At 33.4% G+C, this 27961-nt stretch overlaps 1 protein-coding gene across 9 annotated transcripts in view; it reads right to left on the minus strand.

The window, feature by feature from the left end:
- The window catches only part of LOC126967520 (restin homolog), a 100093-nt gene that overhangs the window by 28545 nt on the left and 43587 nt on the right, over positions 1 to 27961 (minus strand). For 3 of the 9 annotated variants that reach the window (XM_050812019.1, XM_050812018.1, XM_050812017.1), the window contains exon 1: positions 15498 to 15731. The exons of the other annotated variants lie outside the window; for them this stretch is intronic. In XM_050812019.1, coding sequence (XP_050667976.1) covers positions 15498 to 15528 — 31 coding nt within the window. In that variant the 5' untranslated portion in view covers positions 15529 to 15731. Of the gene's footprint in view, positions 1 to 15497; positions 15732 to 27961 lie in introns of those variants that run through there. 9 annotated transcript variants of the gene reach the window in all.

Raw genomic sequence — 27961 nt, forward strand, 5'->3', positions numbered from 1 at the left:
CGCATCGGCACGCTCGTAGACATCCTTTCGACCAGAGACTATCCAGACGTGTCCTTTGTCGAACCGTGATGTGGTAGGCCTGATTCTTTGCCGTTTAGCGTCCCTCGGATAGCATGCTGTGATCCTATTACTCCAGTTATTGCTAAAACTTCCTGTCTATATAAGTTAAAATGGTCTTTGTTTGAGGCTCTTTCACGCCTAAACCACTGATCGTATCGACATGAAACTACCATTCCATGCGAAATTTATTTTATATATTATAGCTTATTGAACGGCTAGTTAGTTATATAGGTACGGAACTATATGATTCAATAATCTGTGCTCTGTTTGTATGTAATCGTGATATGATATGACGATTGGCTAACGAGTCACGTACGACCCAACAGCGTTAATAGCTCCTAACGAGCCGCGCCGACATAGCGCTGCCATGCTAATACCTAATTGTCACTCATGTCACATGTGCAATCACCATGATTTATTGATTGCATTTGAACTCATTTTTATGATCGGTTTGGGTGGTGTCACGTGTTAGCAATTAAACATCCTCATACCGTACATATTCAAAGTCAAATTAATTTTATTCAATTAGGCTAATAATAAAAAATTGTGTGTATACTTATGTATGCACACAAGAAGTTATACTTCTTTGGCCTAACGAAGCAAAAATCATTAAAATTATTTATTCCTCGTGCTATTCTACGTTTTTAGAAAGAACAAATTTGAAAAAATCTTGCAAAGATAGCTCTAATAATTATTATTAAATAATTAATACGGCTGTATGGGCTTGAACCTTATGCCTGTCAGAAGAAAAAAAAAGAGACGAAGAAACCAAAAAAATAATAACGAATCACGCAAACGTCAGAAAATTTTGGAACCAACTTCAACCTGTTACTTTTGTGTTTCAGTGATGCGCGTGCAACTTAAAATTTCATTCTCATAATTTTTCATGACGTGCCTAAAGAAGTATAATTTCAATAATTCTGTTAAATTACTGAATCTAATCTTCGGAAAAAGTAGAGCCCGTAAGAAGAACATACAAGAAACTTAATCAATACTAGAGAATTTTATAATGGCAACGAAAATAATTGAAACGGGAGTTCTTGTACCTACATAAAATTACACACTACACGGGGGATTTAGTAGCGAAAATAGAATACATCAAGTATCCGGAACAAAACGTTTATCTATATTTTGTGCATCTCGGAATAGGCTCTAACGGTTTTGCTTATGTTTATTGTTATTATTTTGGGTTCGACGAACGCATGAAAATTCTAAGAAATTTAACGAAATAATGTAATAATTACGCATAATAAGGAGGGTTTCATTAATTATATAATACTATAATAATTAAGCTGTTTCATATTCTGTTTTAACGACTCAAACACAATTACTGTATCTACGGTTCAAGTAAACATTCCATGTAAGATATGTTATCAAATATTATCTACATTCTTCTCACAAGTAGTGCTAAACTACGATTAAACCTGGCATGTTCAAATAAAAGCAATTTATTATAGTTATAAAAAACCTGGTTTCGACATAAAGAATAGATTCACTCAATTCGATTTTAAATTACGGTCTGAAGGGCGCCGTAGCTAGTGAATTTACTGGGCCAATGGGACTTATCATCTAATGTCCCAAGATGACGAGTGCAGTTGTAGTGCCACTCAGAATTTTTTGGGTTATTCAAGAATCCTGAGCGGCACTGCATTGTAATGGGCAGGGCGCATCAATTAATATCAGCTGAATGTCCTCGTCTCGTCCCTTAAGGGCAATATTTCACCGGGACACCGCAGTGTCGCAACCAGTCGCGCCACAGTGGTGTCCGTAAACTACCAAACTAGTTGCCTCCTCTCCACTATCGGCGATGATCGTTCGTGTGATCGTCTGTCATCGGCAAGTTAATCGGTGACCATCGTGTAAGCATCCACACGATCCTGCGTGATCATTTATTGAGCGGCAGTCCTTCAAGATGGCGGTGGAGTTTATAGCTGCTTCTACCAGTTGAAGGAAAAGTTATGGAAGAAGAGAAGATGGTGGTGTTTGAGCATTTAACTTATTATGTAATCCTAGTTACTAGCTTCGCTCACTGTCCAGTGTCCTCCAGTAAATGAATGACCGGAGATCGTGTGGGCATGACTCGAATTCCCTTTGATGCGTGCCCGAAAAACCAACAAGTCACATATCGCCGCGATCACTATGACGATTATAGACGGTGATCGGCGACTAGAAGCGAATAAACCCTCCTAACGATCGTGCTCGCGTGTAATCGCCTTTAATCGTCGATTGTGATGAGGCGACATGACACCCGAGTGATGACGCGTCCGAGCTGGTCGCGCCACCAATTTGGTTGCGCTTGTCATAAAAAATGCATGCAGCATTCTACATAAACTATTTTAAAGCATTGAGATTTATATGATATGTCAACGTTGTCTTGCCCTAGACGAAGTCACGACTCAAGGAGCACGATGCCAGAGCTAAGGCGTCATTGTTTCGTTCTCACAAGTAATGCAGTTTAGATTGCAATCAGTGGCCTTGATAAATGCGTTTAATGCGGATCTTAAGTTTAAAGCGGAGTTTACGGCGGAAAATCGATACTCGTTTATATATTAGCGTAGAATAATAGTTATCCTACTAATATTATAAATGTGAAAGTTTGTATGTCTGGATGTATGTTTGTACTCCTTTAAGCAAAAACTACTGAATGGATTTTGTTGAAACTTTACAATAACATAACTTACACACCAGAATAACGCATAGGTTATAATTTTTAAAACTATAATGTTCCGAAGAGCAAAATAATTGTTGAAGAATAAATAATATACTTTCTCTCTTTTTAAGCTCTGGATCTACTGAAACGATTTTTAATATTTTCTTACACGTAGCGAGCCACAATTTTTTGTGAATATCTTATGCTATATTATATTATTATTAACCCGGATAATGAAAAGACCTTTTTCGTGGTCGTGGTTTTCGGCTTTAACTAAGTAAGTCTGAGAAAAAACGGTCAAACACTATAAATAATTTATATGGCAAAACAATGTTTGCCGGGTCAGCTAGTTAATGTATAATTTGGAAGTAAAACTGAGGTCAATAGAGAGTATTAACTTTGATTAGACTAGAGTGTGATGAAACGCGAACTTGACTATTGTATCGGGCTGTCTCAGATTAAGCTCATCATATTTTTGGCTGTCAAATGACTATAAAAAGCGGCCAAGTATGAGTCGGACTCGAACATGACGGGTTCCGTAGCAGCAAGTAACAGGACATTAAAGTTCTTGCAGTTCGTTGTAACGATTTATGACGTACTAAAAAAAACTACTCACTAGATCTCGTTGAAACCAATTTTCTGGTGGAAGTTTGCATGATCAATTTTTTTTATTAAGACAGGCAAAGAGTTCAAGCCCATACAGCCGTATTCATTATTTAATAATTAACTGTCAAACCCGTCTTTGCAAGATTTTTACAAAATTGTTCTTTCTAAAAACGTAGAATAGCACGATGAATAAATCATTTTAATGATTTTTGCTTCGCCAAGGAAGTATAACTTCTTGCGTGCATAATAATAATAATAATAATTCTTTATTTGCATAATGTGTGTATACAAGTTAGCAAAATAATTCTATACGAATCAACACATTAGCCAAAAAGGGCATGCAAATTACATTACCTCCATGTCATTATATAATAATAAAATTCTAAGATTACAGCACATAATATTTCATTGTTACATTACATTAGCATCTACACAAAATATACATGTCATATCCATATTATGTAGTCAAAGTTAAACACAAGATTATAAAAAAAAAGAAAATCACAAATTTAAAAAGTCAGATACAGCATAAAAATTGTAACTAATTAGCCATTGATATAATTGAGTTTTAAAAGGACCGATATTCAACATTTTAATAGTATTGGGAAGTTTATTAAATATTTGAATACACATGGCATGACAATTTTTAGTAAACAAAGTAGTCCTGGGTGCTTTTTTGTAAACAAGTCTATTTGGATATCGTTGGTCGCGGTCATACATTTCCTTGGCAGTGGTGAAAAGATATTTATGCCTCTTTACAAAAATGCTTATTTCGTAAATGTATAGGCACGGCAAGGTTAACAATTTCAGTTTAATAAACAGCGGTCTACACGATTCGTACGGACCTACCCCACAAATCGCACGGATACATTTTTTTTGTGCAATAAATGCTTTTTGGATGTTTACGCCATTACCCCAAATTATAAGACCGTATCTCAAGATAGATGCAATATGAGCATGGTAAGCTGACAGTGTGGTACCTAAATCTGTAATTTTTCGTAGGCGCCTCAGGGCATAAACAAATTTATTTACTCTACCACAGACCTCATTTATGTGTGATGTCCATTTAAGTTCATTGTCTAAAATAATACCTAAAAATGAAGTTTCCTTTTTTTCATCCATAATGACGTCATTATATTCTATTTTTAAATTATTACGTAGAACATTTGAAAATGTCATGTAGTTCGATTTAGTTAGATTTATTTTAAGATTATTCATACCAAGCCATTTAATCATTTTGTCCATATTATTTATAATGTCTTTGTTAAATTTCATAATATCAAATTTTTTAATGTCAGATTCAAAAATTATCGAAATATCATCCGCGTATAGAAATATTTTATTATTTGTAACGTCTACAATGTCATTTATGTAAAACAAAAATAGAATTGGCCCCAGGACACTTTCTTGAGGTACACCACACTGGTTAAATGTATATTCAGATTTGTATGTTTCTTTCTCACTAATTTTATTAGTCCGAGCAATAATTACACTTTGTTTCCTATTTTTTAAATATGATCGGAACCAATTTACCGTTTGTTGTAGATGATAGACATGAGATTGTATTGTTTGCTGATGATACTTCACTTATTTTTAAAGTGAAGCGACGTGCGGATATTGATGACGAGGTAAGCAATGCACTCTCAAAGATAGTACGTTGGTTTGAGACGAATAATCTGCACTTAAACAGTAAAAAAACAAAGTGTTTACGGTTCATTACACCAAACACAGCGGAGGTACAAACCAACGTACTTATAAATGACCAGAGATTGGAACTTGTGGACACTACGGTCTTCTTGGGTATCACGTTAGATAAAAAGCTTCAGTGGGGTCCACATATTACCCATCTAGCAGATAGACTCAGCTCTGCGGCATATGCAGTTAGAAAGATTAGAGAGTACACGAATGTTGCGACCGCTAGATTAGTGTACTTTAGTTATTTTCACAGCATCATGACGTACGGTATATTACTATGGGGTCATGCTGCTGACATTGATATAGTGTTTGCACTGCAAAAGAGAGCTGTTCGTGCTATATATCAGCTTGGTTACAGACAGTCTCTCAAAGAAAAATTTAAAGAAATAAATATTATGACTGTTTATTGTCAGTACATTTATGAAAATTTAATATATGTTCACAAAAATCGTCACCTTTTTGCTCTTAATAGTGATTTTCATTATTATAACACTAGAAATAAGGGATTGCTTGTAACTAATTCTAGTAGGCTTCATAAGATACATAATAGCTTTAAGGGTAAATGTATACACTTCTACAATAAAGTCCCAGCCACTGTTCAGGCATTATCTATAAATAAATTTAAATGTTTTATAAAGAAATGGCTCTGTCGTAAATCCTATTACTCCACTGCTGAATATCTAAATGATCGGACAGCCTGGGACTAGATTGTGATTATTTTATAGCGACTGTACAATATTGTATATTTTTATTGAAAAGAGCGCAGAAAAAAGAATGCTGGGAGAGTTTCTTGCGCCGCTTCTTCTCTCTCAGAGCGCCATTTGTTTCCGAAGCGGTAGTAGTATCTAGTAGTATAAGAAATGACATCAAAAAGAATTCTAAAGGAATCAATTTTGAGAAAATAAATGCCTTTTATGCCTTTTTAATCTAACACAAGCCCCCGTATTCCATATGCCTCTAATTTTGTTAATAATAAGTCATGGGACACTCTATCAAAAGCTTTTGACATGTCAAAGTACAATACTGTAGTCAATGTTACATAAGTACCTACACACACACACTCTATTTTCTACCTCATTGACGCTTATATATGTGGTAAGTGACCCTGACTACTCAGCTAAGTATCCTGGGTTGGAATTTGCGTACTTACGGGTCACCTGATGTTAAGTGATCAACACCTCCCACACTGTTAAGCAATACCAGAGCAATCCTGCGGTAGGGTTATCAACTTTCTCCGTAAGAAGTAATGTCTCATTTAATAGAGGATAAATAAAGAGAACAGATGAATAAAAATGAGAATAATAATATCAAAAATTTTATCCTACAAAAAAAATTGTCACGTTCAAATTAAAAGATTTAATAGACTGTAGGCTCTAGCCCGGAAACCCCAGTCTTATGACTTTATGCACCACCATGTATATTTTTCTTTGAGAATTTTTGTGTTATGTTAATGCGCATGACTGGCATGTTAAGAAAAATCAGTTTAAATAAAAAGAATATCTACTCTATCTGTCTAAATAATAAACGAGATATGGTTACTCCAAGTTTAAAATGACTTCTCCATGAAAACAAAATTTGATGAACCCGCGACCTCTCGCGTTCCGTGTGAGCGCTCTTTCCAGCCAACCGTTCGAGTGACGTATGGTCATAAAATCTTGTATGCTTTGTTCAACTCTCAGGTTGTGGCTCCATCTACAGAATCTACTTTATTTTGTTTTCAGTTTTATTTGTGTATACAAATGATTTAAGTTTTCTTTAGTGTTAATTCCGCCAATATTTGTTTTTAAAACAATTATTCGACACGTGTTTCGCCTCTACACGATGCATCCTCAGGACGTGTTACCTCGCCAAAATCTGGCACGAGATTAACACTAAAGAAAACTTAAATAATTTTTATAATTATGGATTTCCGCAAAGTAACGCCTAATTCAATAAATTTTCTTTTATTTGTGTAATTAATCCCTGAAGTGAGGGTTATCACTTTAAAAATATAACAAATTATTACTTCTCCGCGTCATGTAATTCTGTAGTGACGAAGTAAAGATTAAAACAAAAAGTTTTAAATTTGAAGTTACTTTATTTCGCTTTAATTAATTACACAGTATAACAATTACAGATCATGAAGACACATTGCACGGTTGACAACCCTACTCCCGGCCAATTATTACGCATATTTGGGGCTTAGACCACTTGTGTGAAAGTATGTCAATTGTATAATCCAGGATCACGGACTAGTAAAAAAATAAGGACTCCGTGTCACCCTACATAACAGTGTAGCACCAAAACAAGCCGATTAACGTGTAACATAGCCCCACGCACACACTTACACTACAACAGGCCGATAGGCGGCCATTATGAGAATTGACATCGTCTGTGACAGATCAGTTTGCGTCTCAATAAAATATTTAAAAATGCCGTTGTGTGTTGAAAAAAAAAAGTGTAAAAATGATACTTTATAAGTATTTGTAGCCATATATGATTATTTAAGGGAGAAAAAATTGTGTAACTATCCCCTGTAGTATCCCCCGTAACCGCACACACACTAGCATAACGGTGCTTCACTTGTTAATATCACGGCGCGGAGTCATTCTTTTTTTACTCGTCCGTGTCCACGACTAGGTACTATTGAATCTGATAATTGTCTATGGCTTATAAAATATCCTACTCTTAGTATGAATGGAAGTGTCTTATCTCATTTATGGCTGAAAATAGTGTAGTAAGCGTGTACTGAAACAAAGCAAACAATATGAGTCACGTATTGCTTCATACAATATTCAGGTACTCTAAAGTCTAAACAGACGAACAACTGTGTACATAAAATATGTAGCGTGACTTACTAAAGATATGCATTTATCACGGGGAGTATTCCGAAGAGCTGTTTAACCTGATTCCTGCCGCCGAATTCCACCTTCGCACGACACGCCACAAGTTAGGATATCATCCTCACCATCTGGATGTGTGGCGGTCCTCCACAGTGCGGTTTTCAAGGAGCTTTTTGCCACGTACCACAAAGCTGTGGAATGAACTTCCTTGTGCGTTTTTTCCGGGACGATACGACATGGGTACCTTAAAAAAAAAACGCGTACACCTTCCTTAAAGGCCGGCAACGCTCCTGTGATTCCTCTGGTGTTGCAAGAGATTGTGGGCGGCGGTCATCACTTAACAACAGGTGACCCGTACGCTCATTTGTCCTCCTATTCCATAAAAAAAAAAGATAGAGTTCTTGCTATGCAAGATAGTGGTACATTGTTTATTAAATTTGCATTATATGTTTTTATATGCTTTTTATTAGCATCATGTATGTATGTTTGTTTGTAACCGACTCATTTGGGCGCGATTTTGACCCGCTTTAAACGGCCAGAATTCGTTCAAACTTCGTAGATTTATCGAAGACCGATAACAAAATTATTCCATTTTTCAATTTGCAAAATAAGATTTTTGTTAATTTATATAATATTCATCTATAGTCTATAAGATGTTAATTTTAATTTTCAACCATTATCTTTAACCGATTTATCTAAAATTAGGAAATTTTCAAATACCAAAGAGAATTTTAAATGCCATAAACCAAAATAAAAGGTAAGAAATAATGCTGAACTTAAGGCGACACTAAATGACCTTGAGCGATATGAGTTCACGGCTGCCGGCCCGCCATCTATGTAACAAAGCCAATATTTTGAAAATTCTTGGGTGGAAAACAGTTTATATGCTTACAATCCTCGTTATTCACTACTAATGTGAATAAATGAACCTACACAAAAAAGTACAAGCTATAAGAATAACCTTTCTAAAAGAAGTACAAAAATAATGCCTCACGCCATGCCAAAAAACTTGTTTAACTTCAAAGAAAAGTGGTAGTTCAAAAAGATTCGGCAGTGTTAACTATAACCAACAGCAAGCATTAGCAACCTACAAATAAGACTTAAGGATATCTGTAACAGGATTAAATAGTTTTCATAGCTTGAAATGCTATACCACAACACTTGTCTAAAAACATCATGTTTGCGTGTTTTCAGCTTACTCTTCGCCTTAAGCTAGGACAGCCCAAATCATAAGTCAAGTTCACATGTATATTTGTATATATATTTAAAACTATATCTCACACTCGGCTTAGTTTTACGTAAGTAAAGTTTGAGCAAAGTCTAAGTACCTACTCTCTACAGATCACTCTCGTTTTGTCACTTTATTTCATACAAAAATACTGACGACGGGTTCTAGGAACTGCTAGTGTCAATTTAGGTAATTCTCACTATGCTATGCTAAGCATTTTGTTTGTGAGACGAAATGTGCTAGATGTTCACCTAATAGTATGTTATTAAGTGCGTTCTGTCCATTACAATGCAGAGCCAGTCAGTCAACTAAATCAAATGCATAGTGCCGAAATTTACAATCAGTATTCCATACGAGAAGAAAGAAAAATAACTGATGTGAAATACTATATTAAAAACTTCAAATGTAGATGGACAGGCCACATGATCAGGAATAAAAAAGACAAATGGTCTAAAAACATTATAGAATGGTATCCTACACAACATAAAAGGAAAAAAGGCAGACCACGTCTTAGATGGGAAGATGTCATAAAAAAGTAGCAGGTGCATTTGGTCGAGAAAAGCGAGAGACCGCTCACTATGGAAAAGTTTGGGGGAAGCCTATGCCGAAAGGCTAGACAACCAAAAATTACCGATGTAAATAGTAATTACCTACAAATGAAAATAAAAAAAATATAGATTAGATTAGTTAGGTAAAGAATAATTTGTAAATAAAGGCTTTTATTATTATACAAATGATTTGAGTTTTCTTTAGTGTTAATTCGGCCTGTATTTGTCTTTTTAACAATTCGACACGTATTTCGCGTTTACACGAGGCATCCTCAGGACGTGTTGTCTCGCCAAAATCTGGCACGAGACTGGAAGCGAAACACGTGTCGAATTGTTTAAAGACAAATACAGGCCGAATTAACACTAAAGAAAACTCAAATCATTTGTATAATTATGGATTTTCGCAAAGTACTTCAATAGATTTATTTTTATTATTATTATTATTATTATGGATTTATTTTAATCATATACACCGTTCAGTTTCGCTCTTGGCTGATTTTTCTAATTGACCTGATTTAGCAATATATAACGAACAACAGGTAATCTTTGCTGTATAACACAAACGTTATCTTATCGATTGGTCAACACAGCAAATAACCAGCGATATAAATGTTATTAAGAACAAAGACGGAATAAATCGACGAGCTCTTGTTGTTAGATTTAAGCTTATCCAGTGGTAATAAGTCGAGGGCACTAGACCACGAGGCAGGTCCCCGATGAGGAGGACGGACCAAGTGAGGCAAGCTGTCGACGGTACTCTGCATGAATGGACGAGAAGAGCGACAGCGAGTGGCGTCGCATTGTGAAACAGGCCACTAACCTCGAAGTGACGACCACGACCACTCTGAGTGTAACGCCGAAGAAGAAGAAGAAGAGCGGTAATAACTAAAATATAAAAAATAACCTAGAGAGACGGGCCTCGGGTACGATGAATCTAATGTCATAACATAAAATAATTTTTCTCGAAATCAGAGTATTTATATGTTATTCAAATATTAGTGACTACAAAGGCTGACAAAGCTTAGTAATTGATCCTACCACTTTTTTAAATAAATTGCCAAATTGCTTGCGGTGTGCAAATTGTAAGTGCCTAAGTAAGGCACGCGATTAAAATATGTTGTTTCTGAATAAACTCAATCTATGGGAGGCCCCTTTGCACGGGATGTCGGCTAGATTATGGGTAACATAACGGCGTCAATTTCTACTTTGAAGCCGTAATGTGTAAGCATTACTGTTTCGGTCTGAGAGGCTCCGTAGCTAGTGAAATTACTGGGCAAATGAGACTTAACATCTTATGTCTCAAGTTGACGAGCCCAGTTGTAGTGCCGCTCAGAATTTTTGGGGTTCTTCAATCAAATCTTAAGCGGCACTGCATTGTAATGGACAAGCCGTATCAATTACCATCAGCTGAACGTCTTGCTCGTCTCGTCCCTTATTTTCATTAAAAAAAATTGTTTACTTAAGATAATTTGAGTCGCAAGACAATAATAGTGAGGAATTACTGGGAACCGTTTGTCCTTCTAACACACAGAGAAACAAAACAAGATTGTAATGAAGGAACACGAAAACCTCAATTAAAACTACAGCCGAAAGGTAAAGCATGCACGTTTCGCCTATATTTGCTATTTATCTAGTAAGACAAATTGATTCGGCAAAAATAAAATGTCCAGTCCATTCCGCAGTTCAGTTAAATTATAATAACAAAATTGCCCTGTAGCATGACAATAGCATTATACGACAGTCGAATGCAACTATCGTGATCCACTGGTATTAAGTTGCGGTAGATTACACGTTCACATATTCAGTTAATGCAGTTAATGCGATCGATACTAGAATACGGAAATACTTTACAACAACGCATAGGCGGGACCTATAGAATTCTCAATAAAGAACGGTCTAGACTTGTTGGCGTCGAGAAACTATATCGTAGAGATACATTCGGATGGAGGGTTCATCATTTAGGCCAATTTTCGTGCTTGGATACAGTCCAAGTATTTATAATAGATATAGAAATGTTATTTGATTTATATATGAAACAAAACTTCTACTGCATTATGAAGTTTTAACAACTCTATTATGCTTTGGATACGGTACTTAGGGAATATTAGGCGATATATCAATGTTACCGCAGCTTTTCGATTGTCATGTGAGTTTATTCGACTCTCTTAAGGCGAACATCAGAAAAACATCGTCTACGAATAAATTTATGGGTTATGTGTGAAATTGGTATAGGGCTAAAAAAAGGCTCTAAAAAAATTAGAAAGAGACAAGTATATTTTGTTTTGAAACAATAGAGATTGTCAAACATCATAATATTCTTATATATTGGAAGAATGGGCAAGTAGCTCACGTAATGGATAGTAAAAACTAATCATTTAAAAAAAAGGAAACTGAAAAACCCTGAAAGCGATTCATATCATTAACATTTTCTATTTGTGGAAAAATCGTTTTCAAGTTAAGCATTCATTCAAATTCAAATGTATGAAATACATGAGATGGCAAGTAGTAGTTTTACATTTAAATACGAACAAAACAGTGTATTGGAAATAAATGACAAACAAATGCAAAAAACGTAGCCTTGAACGATTCCTAGACAAGCGAAACATTTTGCGCAGTAACCGTTCAGTTACTGAAACCCGATACAAACATGAAATAAAACTAAAATCCAGCGTAGATGTAAATAAAAAACATTAGCACTATGCAAGTAATGATAAAGCAATTTTAAATGGCACTTCGGCAATGAAATACGACGAAATCATCCAAGTATACTGGTGACTTTAGCAGGATGTAATTACTGTACCTATTGCTAATCTGCTCATTAATATTAAAATTAAGTTTTAAATCATCGGAATATTGCTACTTTGGGTTTTGTTGTAAATGAGTACACACCTATTGTTTTTATATATCCTCTGCCCTTGAACACAACAAAAATTCACACTGAGAGCAACTGTGACTATCATATAAATCTGTCACGTAATTCCTCACCAGGTCATTCGTCTGATTCGCATTCTTGCCACGGATTAAGGACAGCAATGATATGACCCTTACAGCACTTTAATAATTAATCTTGCAAAATAAGGAAAACAATTTACGGAAATTTAGAAAGACAATATTTACAAATAACCTTTTCTGTTCTGATGTTAAGGAAGTCGTTACAACTAAGGAACAAAATACAGCCATTGTCATAGTTTTCACAGAAAACAATTAAACATAATAAAAATTACAGCTCTCAAGTCAAAATAGTTCTTACAACTTGTCAAACTGCGGACTTTTATAAAGTAGAATATAATGTTGTTCCATTAGATTAAAGTCAACAATAGTGCGCATTGAGCCTTTAGCAGAACAAATTTATTTAATATGTAACACTCGATGTTTGATGATTCGCTTTTATTATTTGCGGCACAATATTGTCATATTTCCACGAGAAACCACAACTCGACCAAGGCTTTATTTGCTCGCATAACTCCAAGTCTTCTTTAAACATTCTACAGTATAGCAGTCGAGATAAAACATTATGAAATGACTGCAAATAAGACATGCCGAATGTATATTTGCATTATTTGAACAAACACGGTTATGTTTATACAGTGTATAAATTGTTTATTTCACATGCCACTTACTTGTGCTTTATAGTTTGTCAGTGTTACCAGTTAAGCAGATTTGTTCAAACATCCTTATTATATCACATAAGCTACTACAAAATCGCCAAATTTAAACTTCAATTACGTACACAAACAACTACGTTTTCCGGAATGGGGGCGACATCTTAGCAATAAAACTAAAGCAAAACTTTTTAACGATTCGATTGGTTTATTAAAGTTGTGCGCAAACAGACGAGGACAAAGCTACCTGGGATTGCTTTTGTTTTCATCATCACGCATAACATATAAGCATCAAGCGTATATACAGTGAATACTTGTCCAGTAACTTATAAGAAAACGTTACAATATGCTGTATTGCCATTTGTGACCAAACAGATCGACGTAAACAATGCATACACTCTGCAATGTAATCGTTGCATTGAATCATCACATAAATCATAATTTGTTTGGATTTGCAAGGCTACGAATACGATGCAGTTGTTGTTTGCATGTTACGTCTACGGCGAATATGATAATTAATGTAATAACTTTATTTGGTGAGGATCACCTACTTTATATGACGATTAGGTTTACACAGCGAAAACACGGAGCTGATACACCACAAGCATCCCATGCACATAGGACATGTTTAAATAACTCTCCCTTATTCATAATAGTCTGTTAACTTAAAGCATTGCTAATTCGCACTCTGTCTTCTTCTATTGACCTAAGTCAGAATGAGAAAAACACTCCTTAGCGGTTGTTTAAAGTTAGCGGACCATTATGAATAAGGGGGACTGTCAATACGTTATATCAAGTAGCAAGATCGTCGTAACGATCAAACTTGTTTTTCATAATGATTACTTCATGTTTATTTAGTTACTTTTCTGGTGGATTAGCTAGATGATTGATGATGAATCAGCAAGTAATTGTAAACATTTGATTTTCAAGATATATACGAAATTGCAGTTAAAGATTATTCAAAAAACTTTAGCTTTTAAGAGGGGGATTTATAGTTAAAATACTATTTTTCTTCTGCGTATTAAATTTTTTGCACCTTAAAAGTTTAAGAAAACACACTTGCAAATCTTTTACGTTTTGCATAATAAATTTCGTACCAAAAGAGACTCAGAAATAAACATTTTATTGAATTTTAAAATTCAGCGCGTAAAGAGGCCATGTTATAAATTTAAATGGGGGCACAAGCGGCGTACTTGTGAGGGAGTAATCTTGGCAGGGAGGCTTGCGGCGACACTCCACTCTTGATCGACGAGGGACATTTTCAGACTAAAAATATCCGTTATACAGCTAAAACTAATACAGTAAGGTAACACAACCTCGAGATTAAGGATTCATAAGTATCTTTTTTGAAAATATGTACGTAGTAACAAAGTACCTAGTAATTATCTAATGTTGAATTTATAAGCATAATATTTTCACATTGTGTTTTTAATAATTAATATGTACATATTTTTCTGCCTGATTAGAATAATTAGCGATGAATATGCAAATACACTTTTTGTGGAAGAACGTTCTCGTTGAAGTTATGGATATTGTATGATTCCTATTTTCATTGTGAAGTTAATTTTGGGCCAAAATTCACAAATTACAGCCAAATACAAAAACATATCAGTATTGATAGAAATAACCAAACACGGAAACGGAGCTATTAAAAATTAAGGACGGAATTTTCGATTGATGATATCATCGAGTCACATAAATGATGCAGAAAACTCAACAACACCGATTAACAACAATATTAAATCAAAAAGACGTCGCAAAATAGATGAAGTTTATTGTGAATGTTTAATGCGGATTATGTCAGATATTAATTACGAACACGAAGGTTTTGTGTTAATGAAGTGGAAATAATAATAATAAACCTACTCGGTGTAGGTTGAAGAGATTTGATTACAAATAAGATATTAGTAATGCATTTGCTGTGTGATCTCAATTATTATTTATATCGCCCGAACACGTACACGCTCATATTAGGACAGTTTCAATGTAATGCTAATTGACACTAACAGGACTAACATTACTAATAAGTTGAGACCTAAATCGCACCTAACATGGAATAACAAAGCGTTCACTATAATAAATAATTCTACAAATGTATGCGATAACAAATTATTGATATGATCGCTTAATTATCAAAATTGAAAAAGAATTAGCATATCGAAAGCTTAGGTCAAAACCAAAATATAATATGTAAAATGAAAATTGGCAATAACATTACATAACGCATAATTCTTAAAACGCAAAACAACCTAATAAGTTTTCTTGAAAATTCTAAAGGAAACTCACCGGAAAAGCTAATTCTCGTCTCGGCCGGCATTTTGGGGCGCGCTCGACGGAAACAATCGATGTATGCTCAATGAGAACTGATAACTTGTCTGCCTGGTGCCGGCTTAATATTTGTTTATATTATATGTGCGCCGGTTGATTGTGACTGGTGACAAGAGTGTTGCTGGCTCGGTCGCAGATTGAGAACTGGCTGAATGCGAATTGCGAGCGCCAGCGGCAACGTTGGTCGGGCGTGAGGCCGATATTACGTTACTATCTACGCCGCCAGACGACTACCCGTCCCGACACCCCCGTCTACCAGGCTTCGAGGGTATACGACGTAACATAAGACAACAATGGACGCATCGAGATTTATATACTAATATCTAACTAGATTACTAGTTGTGGTCTTTCCGTTCAACAGAAATAATATAACTTTAATTCATGCAATTTCTATAAAAATATTAAATCTCAAATTAGATCCAGGTCTATATTTGCTAAACAGCGATATATTTCGTTCAATAATCGAGTCCGGCGTCGTTCATAAAATTTGGTTACAAATTTAATTTAATTAATCCCAGAAGTGAGGGACTTTAAAAATAACAAATTGTTCATATTGTATTTACTAATGAATTTATTTCATGAAAGTATTTAGTGATGTATTTATATCATCAAAATTGACTGAAGAGCTATTTTGCCTCAATGACGTTTGATCATAACTATCGAAAGACAACACTGGCCCAGACTGTGCAGTGTGCAGGTCAGTTACTAACATGCTGTAGAGACCGTGCATTCGCAAGAGCTTCTTATTGTTTTATAATAAGCCGCATTGTGAAATATTTCGATAACAATATCATAGGTCAGCGATAAAGTGCAACATTCTATAAATTCTTCAACGATAGCTTTACACAGTACAAACGCGTATTCCTTTCACATTCTGCCAAACTACCACATTCCGCAAAATATTCATAAACAGCTCGGTGGCGCCAATTGAAGGTTCATAAGACATTTCCTTTAAAAAAAACATGATTAATACATTATTTCGCTATTGGTAATAACTTATTGACGTCAATAGCGTTAAGCCGAGTAAGTTTTTAATGCGTTGACAGTACGTGCTACACTGAGAGTTTTAAACTAACCGGAGGCGGCATTGAAATGTCTCTGTTTTTTATTTAAAAAATAGTATCATAAATGTGTTTTACTTTTAACGGTCAGCGGGTACCCAGTGCATACTTTTTTTATATTTTTATTTATGGAATAGGAGGACAAACGAGCGGGTCACCTGGTGTTATGTGATCACCGCCGCCCACATTCTCTTGCAACACCAGAGGAATCACAAGAGCGTTGCCGGCCTTTAAGGAAGGTGTACGCGCTTTTAAATACTTTAAATTTAATACAAAGTTTTGGAGCGTTTGGAAAAAATGATGAGAGTGTATTTTAACGTTCCACGCGCACTCCGACATCAGAAAAAAACAGGATAAAGTGGTTATCAATTCATTTTCATTTTGCGGCTCCGTTTCATTAAATACTCCAAGAGAAATAACGATTTTATAATAATTACCGATACAGAAATTTTCAATGTCAAAGCTTTACGAACACCTGCAAATGTGGCGTGCTATAGGATCATTAGGACTTTAGACATTTTGTAACAAGTTACCAACGTTTGTAGAGGTTAAAGTTAGTCGAAATGATGTACCTGCCTGTAAGAACGCAATACGGGTCCTACATTATATACATAACAGTAGGTACTTCAACGAAGACTAAGGAATATAATATATATTAAAAAATGATTTAAAAGCTTTATATAATAAGCTTTTATTAGGCGTCTTTGAATCTTCATAAAAGTATTTGAGTAATTTGAATTACTGAATATACTATATGTTTGGAAAAAGCAGAGCACGTGAGAAAACGTACAAGAAACTCAGCGGCCACTCTTGAACCGACTTCCAGGAGGTTCTAAATTCGTCGGTATGTTTTTTTTAATGTTTGTTACCTCAGAACTTTTGACTGCGAAACGATTTGGATAATTCTTATTCTTTTTAATTGAAAGCTGGTGCTTCCCGTGTGGTCCCATTGCAATTTGGTTCAGATCTGACAATGGCATCCATGACAAAACCATAAGTCTTAAATTTGCTACAAGTAGGTGCGCAACAAATGGATGAATAACTCAATATTGCGCCAACCTAAACATAAGTACTTATTAGCCATTAACAATCATGGCAATCAAGAACATAACCCAATTATGCACAACCACGATACTCGGTTGAAGTAGTAGGGATTCGCCGGTTCTGGCTCCTCGATTCTGGCTCACTTGCTCGTGATGCCTACTAAAAAAAAAAAAAAAGAAGTTTGGTGTCAAACTGGGGGTTTTGATGTATTTCCGAGCGATTGCGCTGATCCGTTTTTCGATATCTCTTATAGTTTCAAAGTTAGCATTTTAAATTAAACAGATCCATAATCATTAATAATCACTGGTCATTTAGCTAATGATTGGTGAGCGACTCAATGTCTAAATTTCCATGAACGTGATACAGGTAATTTACTAATTACCTTTATCACATTCATTACTACGATTAAAAAGACAGTTTCTGTATTTATTATTTATTTTTAAAACATGATTTAAATAAAGTATATAATAAAACATCATTGCAGATTGTATCATTTTCAAAATATTTGATGAAATCATTCAAACTCTTCTTATTAAACTTAAAGTATAGATACATTATGCAGTACTCGCCACACACTGCGGTATATTCATTCTGTACTCTTGCAGTATTGTAGTTATACATTCTGCAAATCCTTTGTAAAAACATCAGCTGGAATCCCTGAGGTGGACGACCATATGAATCGAAGTATTGTCCAATACCCTGCTCATCAATGTGTATTGCAACCCAGTGAGTGCCTGGCTTATTATCACTATCTAAATTGCTGACAATATAACAGGGCGTTACAACATATATCGGCAATCGGTTTGCCGCATAAACATTATTTTTAATACTGGGATCGATTTTGTTCAAATAATTCTGTATCTCGATTGTATTCATATTAGTTGAGAACAGGGTCTTGTCAGTTGCGAGGATTGAATAGTTATGTGGATCATAATAACATAAGCACTCAATAAATAAGGCTTTAATGTATCTTATTCATGTATTTAAAACTTATATGGTTACAATAAAACAAAATATCATTACAAGCGATTCAAATATAAATCTATGAACATTTGATGAAATTATATTTTCATCAATAATTTTAATTAAAATAATTATAATATAAAAGCTGATTGAAAACGAACTTCGTACCTACATACTTACGTAGTCATTAGTACAATCTGGAAATGTTGACTCCATTAAACTATCAATAATTGAACTTATCATTTAAGTGCCATTATGTTTCACCATAATAAAACAAAATATCATTTTATATACATATTTTTATTATATAAATTTATAAGGTAATCTAGTATTTAATCAACATAAAAAATACACAAGGATACAAACGATTCAAACATTAATTATTATATTCTAACTGCTGTAATCTACAGAAATATTACGATTTTTATCAATTTCAATAACATTATCGAATTCCGCATAAACAATACAGTTAATTGTTTGTGTAAGAGCTGATTCAAAACGAACTTCTAATCTTACACTACCATGTTTTATAAGATTCCAATGACTTGAAGAATTTGCTGATAAATCGGGTGTTAAGTCGAAGGCTAGCAAGCAAAACCCTTTGGCATATTGCTCTCTTGATACTCCATTGCCTTCATTTAGGAAATGTATACCTGTTCCTGAGAATAACGTATGATAGACCGTAGTAAAAATATTATTGTCAAACGATGGCTGTAAGGCTTTTGAAGGTATCTGTTGTCCATCTATGTATAAACAAAATGTATTAATATCATAATTTTCGAAATTGAATGGGTTTTTTGTGAGACTACCATTAAAGGATGCATTATTCACAAAACCGACTATACACCTTTTGGGTATTTGGCCAAGGAATATGTTATCAAGGGTTTTCCCCTGAATGCCTGATGGTATAGTTAAAACTTTGACTTCTGCTCGCGTGATTGGATATTTTGCTGTGGTAGATGATAAAACTTTTTGATGTGCAAGTAGCACAGTTGGGTTGATTCGTGCTCTTCGAATAATAAGAGTTGCATCTGTAATAGAAACTTTAAATTTATGGTCAGTTGATGAAGCCATGAGATTGAAATTTTCTCTAGAACGAACTAACTTTACGCACATGTCAACGCCATTAATCAAAAATTTTTCTTGGTTGAATAAATCTCCATGTAAATGTCCTATCATTTCTATTTCTTTGCTTTCACTAGCCAATTCTTGTCTTTTAATAAATCCTTTATTTTGTTCATCAGTTGCATCCATTTTTCCAGCTGTATCTTCATACCATAGACCACAAGTGAGATGAGATTCTTTTGCAGCAGGTGCATAATTCAATAGAGTTTCAATATAAGCTCGATATGCATATGTATTATTCGGTGGCGATACAAGTTTTTGATTTAAATATACATCAAGTTGACTGAAAAGTGTATGTAACCAATTATTAACTGGGGCCACAACTGTCGGTACTGTCAGTTTTGTATAATCTTGATTCAAAACTTTAGCTTTTATATGGAGTAAAGTATGGGATAAATCCACATAGTCATCACCTGCCCCAGGTACTTGAAATTCTATTGGTCCATCATCAGCAAGTGATGAAATGGGCTTATAATGAATCCATAGTCCACTTTCAATGCTAGTTTGAGTTGATGGTAATGCAAATAAATCCAATTCGGACTTAATGCATTCACAAGACTGACTATGTAAAAATGACATATTTAATCAGTAAATATATCTTTGATTTGTTTTTGATTCAATTTTAATTTTTTAATAGCTTTCGCTTTCGCAGTCAATGATGGAATGATCGCAGAACGACGTTTTCGTTTTGTTATATACCCAGATCCAAACATGTTGATATTATCTATTTTGGCATCAGCTTTTCGTTTCAAATTTGAGCTGACTTCTTTTAGACGAGTTTTTATTGAATCTTCCATGGGGCGTGCATTAACCATATCTGATAATATACCTACACCGGTACTTAATGCTTCTTTACCAATAGTTCGAACACCACTAGACAGTAGTGGTAAAATAGATCTAAACAGCCCCCCAAGAAAACTTCCGATTCCATGACCTCTTTGATACGGTGCTCCTTTATAAATAACTCCGATACCTGATCCGGCCTGGTGAGTATAATAGTGTTCATATGGACATGAAATATTATCACGTTTGCCGTACATTATAATTTTTGAAAGTGGAGTTTAATGCACACTGTTCCAAATTGGAATGGTATCTTTTGACCGGTGCTTGTTCTTATATCTATTTCAATTGTATCAAATTCTCTACGCATCACAGGTAGGTAATGGGGAGGAGAGAAAACGTGCATTTTGTACGCTCCATATATGTATTTTGAGGGATCCAATGGTATTATTCGTAAAAGGGGTGTCATAACATCTCCAACGATTTGAGGCTCCACTATGTCACAATAAACAAATAATTGAGACGGTAAACCCAAATGCAAATTAGCTGGACACTTTCCAAAATTTTTTTCAACGAGGTTCCTGTTTGGTTCGAACCCTAGTTGAAGACATAATTTAGGTGATAGAGTTACAGATTTTATGGATTCATCCGTTATCGTAGCAACTACAATCCTTGAAACCTCATCGCACTTAAATTTAATTTTTTCTCGAGTGTTATTCAGTGCCATCAAAATATGATTTATGTTATCGTAATTTGTGGCTGGAATATGTGTCTTGTAATAAACATATGACGGTTTACTTTCATTGAGTACTTGCATCAACTTTGTTATATAAATAATGTTTTCATGTTCTTGAACGGTGAACATAGTGCATGGGTACTGAAATTCTACTACTCCAACCCTCCATTCACCTTCTAGTATTGTTGGTTTTGGCAGTTTCGTAGAAAATAATGTTGTTGTATTATCAGGAAAATAATCCATAGAACTATTGCTTAGTAAAGTTAAATAAAAACTATCTTTATTCATATTTTTTTCAAAGTAGAAGCTAATATCCAGCTATTAAATTTATTTGGATAACCTCTCCACTTCACCAACAATTCTTTTCTGTTACCGGTATATCGAGAGCGTATTATTTTATCTATTTTGTATTTAGTAGTGGGGTCGAATATGATTTTTTGTAACTCTTTTTCATAAAAAGTACCAACTATCTCTTCGCCTTCTAAATCCTTTAAAGTAAATACTACAAACGGAGATCGGTGTATTATGGTAGATACGATGAATATTTCGTCACTCCAATTTGATTCATATCCTTTTTGGAAAATATGTTTATGTTTTGTTATTCTAACATAATCTCCAACGTGAATTCTTGGATTCACCATACTAATTGATGTTTTTATCTTACTTTCTCTATCATATAAATTTTGCCATACACTCATTATATTTGTATTATTAACATCACATGGACACATTTTTATACTAGAATGAAAACTATGATTATATGAATGCACTAGATCTTGTAAAACATCAATGTATTTATGAGTATTTTTGTGTGTAAAATAGCGCCACATTTTCGTTTTAAGAGTTCTCTGAAATCTTTCGACAATACTTGCTTTAATATCTGGATTATTGGTTGTATAATAATTTATGTTTTTTAATTTAAAATATTTTTGTACATATTTGGAAACAAATTCAGTTCCTTTGTCAGACTGTATATGTGTAGGTGTAGTATTAGCTTCAGCAAAAATACTTTCAAAGCATTCCTTAACTGTTTCAGAGTTTTTCTTTTTCATTGCTCGAACATACGCATATTTACTAAAGACATCAATAACACAAAGTATGTATTTGAAACCATCATTATATTCAGAATAAGATCTCATATCACTTAAATCGGCCTGCCATAACTCATTAATATTAGACAAAATATATCTGTTACGAGAAAATTTTCTTTGAACAGGTTTATGTAACGTATATGTTTCTTGTGATTGTAACCACTTTAAGACACTATTTCTGTCCATTTTACCCTTCATTGCTTTTGACAATTTATCAATAGTGCTGTAGCCAGCAGGATGTGATGCATCATAATAAATTTTATTTATTTCTAATATGGGGTCCATTTTTCCCAGTCCGATCTTTTTTTTAGTTTCCCTGTGTACTTATTACTTGTTGGTGTAGAAAATTCTTCGTCAGGTACTGATTTAGATTCAACCTCTTTTAATTCCAAATGGTTTATAAAATCCACTCGCTTTGGGTTCCCGATATAAGTGAGTGGTACTTTTATTTCCTTCAAAGTTGTTGCGAATTTTTCCCAACCTATAGGTTCACTTTTCTGAAGAGCTCTCAAGGTATCACTCACCAAGTCCACAATATTACTCCCAGGTATTTTTTCATTATCTATAATCACGGTACCAGATTCATCCCAGCTTATTTTATTTTTATTCAAGGAAATCAAATTTAGTAAAAGTTCACCTTTTTTAGCATATGTTTTCGGTATTAGTTTCAGTATTTCAGAGCTCGTGTATATTTCCCCAATATTTTTGTTAACCTCCACTGATGTTTGAGAAGGAACTACATTTATTTTATTCACATCATGATTTATATAATCAGTATCGATTTCATTATGACCTTGATTAAAACCAATATATGAATCATTATCATTTATAAGTGGTATGTGGTATGGTTGTCGATCCTCTTTGACGAAGTTTAGATATCTTTGAAGGGTTTGCAAATATAAAATACATTTCTTTCGATCTTCTATGTCACTGCTTAAGATATTTTGCATATCAGTATCTAATCGAGATCTTGGCGTATCATTTTCTTTGTGTTGTTTTAACTTCTCCAATAATGATGGTTCAATAAGTAACATTTTTTTAGCATTATCCATTTTCTTAAATAAATGAATTAATCAACCCACTTAGAATAGAACCCAATATTATCGGTAGAAATGAACCTCCTTTTTGTACAATTATATTTTTTCTAATTTTATTCGTACCTTTTCTTACCAATTTTCGAAGAATATTTTTATATTTCTTTAATTTAGATTTTTCTTTCTCGGCCAATTCAACGTTACCCCGCAGTACGTTATGAATACATTCACAAATGTAATTTATTTCTGTTTTGTTACATGATTTTAATAAAGCTTTTTGATATTTTGGCTTCAGTTTATGTAGAGCAATTAACAAATCTTTATGCGTCTTTAAACGTCTATGCATCATTTATAAATGATCGAAATTTCTTGATTCTTACCATATTTAAACCCTTTTGTGGGTACATAAACAGTGCAATATCCATCGGATGGAAATATCTTTGTCTTAACGCGACACAATTCATTTGTTTCTTGTTTCAAATCAATCATTAAATAACCATGAGCTTCATTGGTAGCATCTCTGTAAGAATCTTCCAAATATTTCGGATTTTCAGGGAATACTTGACGAGATAAGTATCGAATTTGGGTTTTATCTCGAGGATTTTTGAAATATATTATATAACTTGAGTTGAGTGATATATCTCTTTGTCCTTTACCTTGATGAAACAAATTTTGAGATAAATAAAACACACTTAAGTTTCTATGATGACTTCCTTTCGTGAATATATCAACAATACGACCATCTGATTCCCTCATCAGGTCATCAATTATTACAAGTTGAGGATTTTTTCCGTCAAACATAGATAAATCAGGTAAACCTTGAAGATAATTAATGTGGTTGAGATTATATAAAGGCTGCATTTCATCAAAGCACCAGGTGATTTGGGTAAAATTTGCATCACAGATATCATTCAAAAATTTTATAAAATTATTTACGAAAACTGATTTTCCACATCCACTTGGACCAGCAACTATTGCAGTGAATGGATGATTGAAATGATGCATTATCTACTACGTCTATGTGTGTTAAGGTTTAGTATAGTAATGAAACAATCTGTTATTAAACCACCATTTATTTAAACAGAAAAATCTATAATTGAAACAATATGCATCATGTTTTACTCCGCAACTGAAAAATCTATAATTGAAACAATATACATCATGTTTTACTCCGCAACTTATACATCTAAATACAATAATCTCTCATTTGGTTTTTTAAAACTATAATAATTTATTCTTAAAATTTAATATAATATTTATTCTATTTTATGATGACCCCAAGCTAAGGTATCAATATTATTTGGTAAAATGTACCGTTTGGTATCATTAAATGACAGACTAGATTTATTTATTCTTTGAGTAAAAATATTATGCTTTATTGACTTAAATCTAAGCATTGAACAATATTCGTTCTTATTTTCAAATAAGCAAGTCTTATAATTTTCCATTTTCATATTCTTAGTAACACTTTTATTAACCCCCTTAGCTTTAGCTGTGAATTTTCCCTCAACATCTAATGCATACATTTTAGATCTAAGTCCTACAAATTCATTAAATATGTTACCATTGTTTTCATCTTTAAAGTAGCCTAACTTCTTTTTATTGAGTTTTGGATAGCCAAATATATTTTTTTCTGTATAGTCCGAGGTATCGAAACGCAAATGTAAATCAGGTTTTATATCTCTGTAAAAATCATCTGTAAAAATTTGATATATTAAACTATCAGTATCTGTGTACAATAATTTTAATTTGTTTTGAAACTTTTTAAACATATAGTTATAGTGAAAGTCGTACATTAGAGTTTTAGAAATATCCAATATACAAAATCCCAAATAAATAGGTTTATTATGGAACAATTTCGTCTTTCGTAATTGAACTGCAACCAAATTTTCATTAAAAATAGATAAACTATGGAATTCTGGCTTAGCAATTAAATCTTGTGCGCCTAGAATTTTACCCTGATTTTCCCAATGACTCAATAATTTTACATTTACTCTTTTTTCGATATTTTCCATTGTTTTTCCAAACACTGAGTTATTCATTAATTTATAAAAATCTTTTTCGAAATCAGATGTGGCTAGTTTACGCATGCTTGTATTTAAATCTATATAATATTGTAACCATGCGCATTGTTTGAATTTTAAAATTCTATGAATTTTTTGTAATTTTAAACCCATTGTCAGACATTGCTTTAAATTTCTGTAGTGAATCACATATTTAATTTTATTACGAAGGTTTGGAACTAATTTTATGGCTTTTGTATTACCAATACATATATTCTCGGGACATAAGGGTAGGTCAGAATGTAAATCATGCAGTTCAATAGGATATTCTAGATCTACTTCCAAAATAAAACCATATTCATAATCATCAGGGACATCAAAATTAGTTGTGACATCTACCCACTCAAAACCTCCTGTAGGAAGGAATTGAGACATGGCCCATCCGTAAAGGTTATTAGCATCAAGATAAGTTAAAAATGAGTTTGGTGTGTCTTTATCATATTCTCGCATATATTTGTTATTAGCTTTGGCATAACGATTGCTACATTGAGATACACCTCCTCGAATGCCCGATCTAATAAAAGCTATTTGTTCAAAGTCTTGAAGTAATTCTAATTTAATTTTTGTGCATTTTAACATAGCATCCCAACTTAACCCAGGTGCTGTATAATAATGAGCTGGATCTAGACCATATGTTTGCAAACATAAGGCTCGGAAATTTTCAAACACATCTGTTAAAAGTAAAACATCGGTTTTAAGATATAAATCAGAATAATCTGACATATTTTGACAATGAAAGTGTTGCCAAACATCCTTGGCATGTTCATAATCTTCATCGGAAATATGTGTGTCGGTTAATGTATTGTAAAATTTATCGCGACTAGGGAGTGCTGAAAGTTTTAAGGAATCATGTGATGACATAAATTCATATGGATAAATTCCTTTTTTTCTAAGACGTAAAAAATCATTATTATTTGGAAAATTATATTTTAATGTTTGAAATTGTTCTTCCTTCAAATTTTGAACAAGTTTGTCTAAACTACAAGGTAAAAATTTAAACGAATCAACGAATCTCAATTGAATTTTATGATTATTTAATTTTATCGTTTTTGTGAAAGAAATGTACTTTTCTTTCGTTTGTGGAATAATATCAATTTCCCCTTCAATAGAATTTAATGCATGAACAATAAAATGAGAGTCATATTGACTAAGATTGTGTAAAAAAACTGGAATGTGATAGGGGATTCTAAACTTTGTCTTACATACTTCGTGTGCAACTCCTCTAAAATTTCCTGTATGCGAGTCAAAGTATAATGCACATTCACCATTTAAATTAGATTGACATATAAAGCAGTCTTTACATTGTGAAATAATTTCATTATCATTGGAAGTCAAAGGTTTTGGACTTATGACAAAATAATTTTTTGTGCAAATCACTTCTAAATCTTTATACAACTGATTCATAAAGACATGAGTACAATGAGGACCACTATATGTTTCATATTTTGATAAACTATCATCATATGAACATTTAATATAGTACCCAAAACTATAAACTTCGTGTTTGTGAACATTAGTTGTATAAGGTTTTGATGGATCGTTAAAGCATGTCTGAATTGGATTAAGGAAAGCTTCAAAATCCGCGTATATAACAAAGGGTATTTGTAACATCTTATTAAATTTATCAAATTTTAAGACATTGTTTGAAATTGGTTGTTCAAACCAATCTTTTAAAGTTTTTTCTGTATTAGGCAATTCCACTTTAATATGACAACAATCATTCAATTGATGAGCTGATAACTTATCATTTGTTGAGAAGTGTAAAAGACAACCGTCACAGATGTAGATTGCATGTTCATGGTTTGAAATTTGACCACTTACTAAACGCGATAGGTTTTTAATGTAGCAAAAATGATTAATTGTTCCGTGCGAAATAAATAATAAATTGATATGAACAATTTTCCGTGATTTTGTTAAATACAATGGACCAACTACTTCATGTACTTTCTTTTTACAATTGTATTCAAGACCAAAAACATTTACACTTAAATTATTTAACCTTTCTACTTTCTGTATATCTGTCATTTTAACAGGAAACGTAACTCCGTCAAAATTTAATTTATTTGAATATTTACTGTAAGATGAAACTCTCTGAGAGTTCTTAGTAACTGGATATAATGCAGAAAGCAAAGCCCATTTAAAGCATAAATCATCCGAGTTTTGTACATTTATAACACTTTTTTTTAATTTGATTTCTTTAGGTAATTCAATATATGATTTTCCACGTAATGGATTGAATTTGTTTATATTCATGTCTAATGCATTTATTTTCTTAAGACTCCAACCACTATCTTTTTTCTCAAATGTGCTAATTTTAGTCATCAACATATCACATAAGGACGAAAAGAAAAAATTTAAATCCTCACCCTGCATTATAGTATAACTACATGTTTGAAATTCAAATTCATTAGAAATATTTTTTGTTTCTTGAACAAAATTAGCGTGCAGAATAAAATTAACTTTAAAAATTGTAAGCAATCGAACAGATTCCTCAAATAGTGAAATAATTTCATTTTTAATAGAAT

Source organism: Leptidea sinapis, chromosome 13 (assembly GCF_905404315.1).
Source record: "Leptidea sinapis chromosome 13, ilLepSina1.1, whole genome shotgun sequence".
Lineage (NCBI taxonomy): Eukaryota > Metazoa > Arthropoda > Insecta > Lepidoptera > Pieridae > Leptidea > Leptidea sinapis.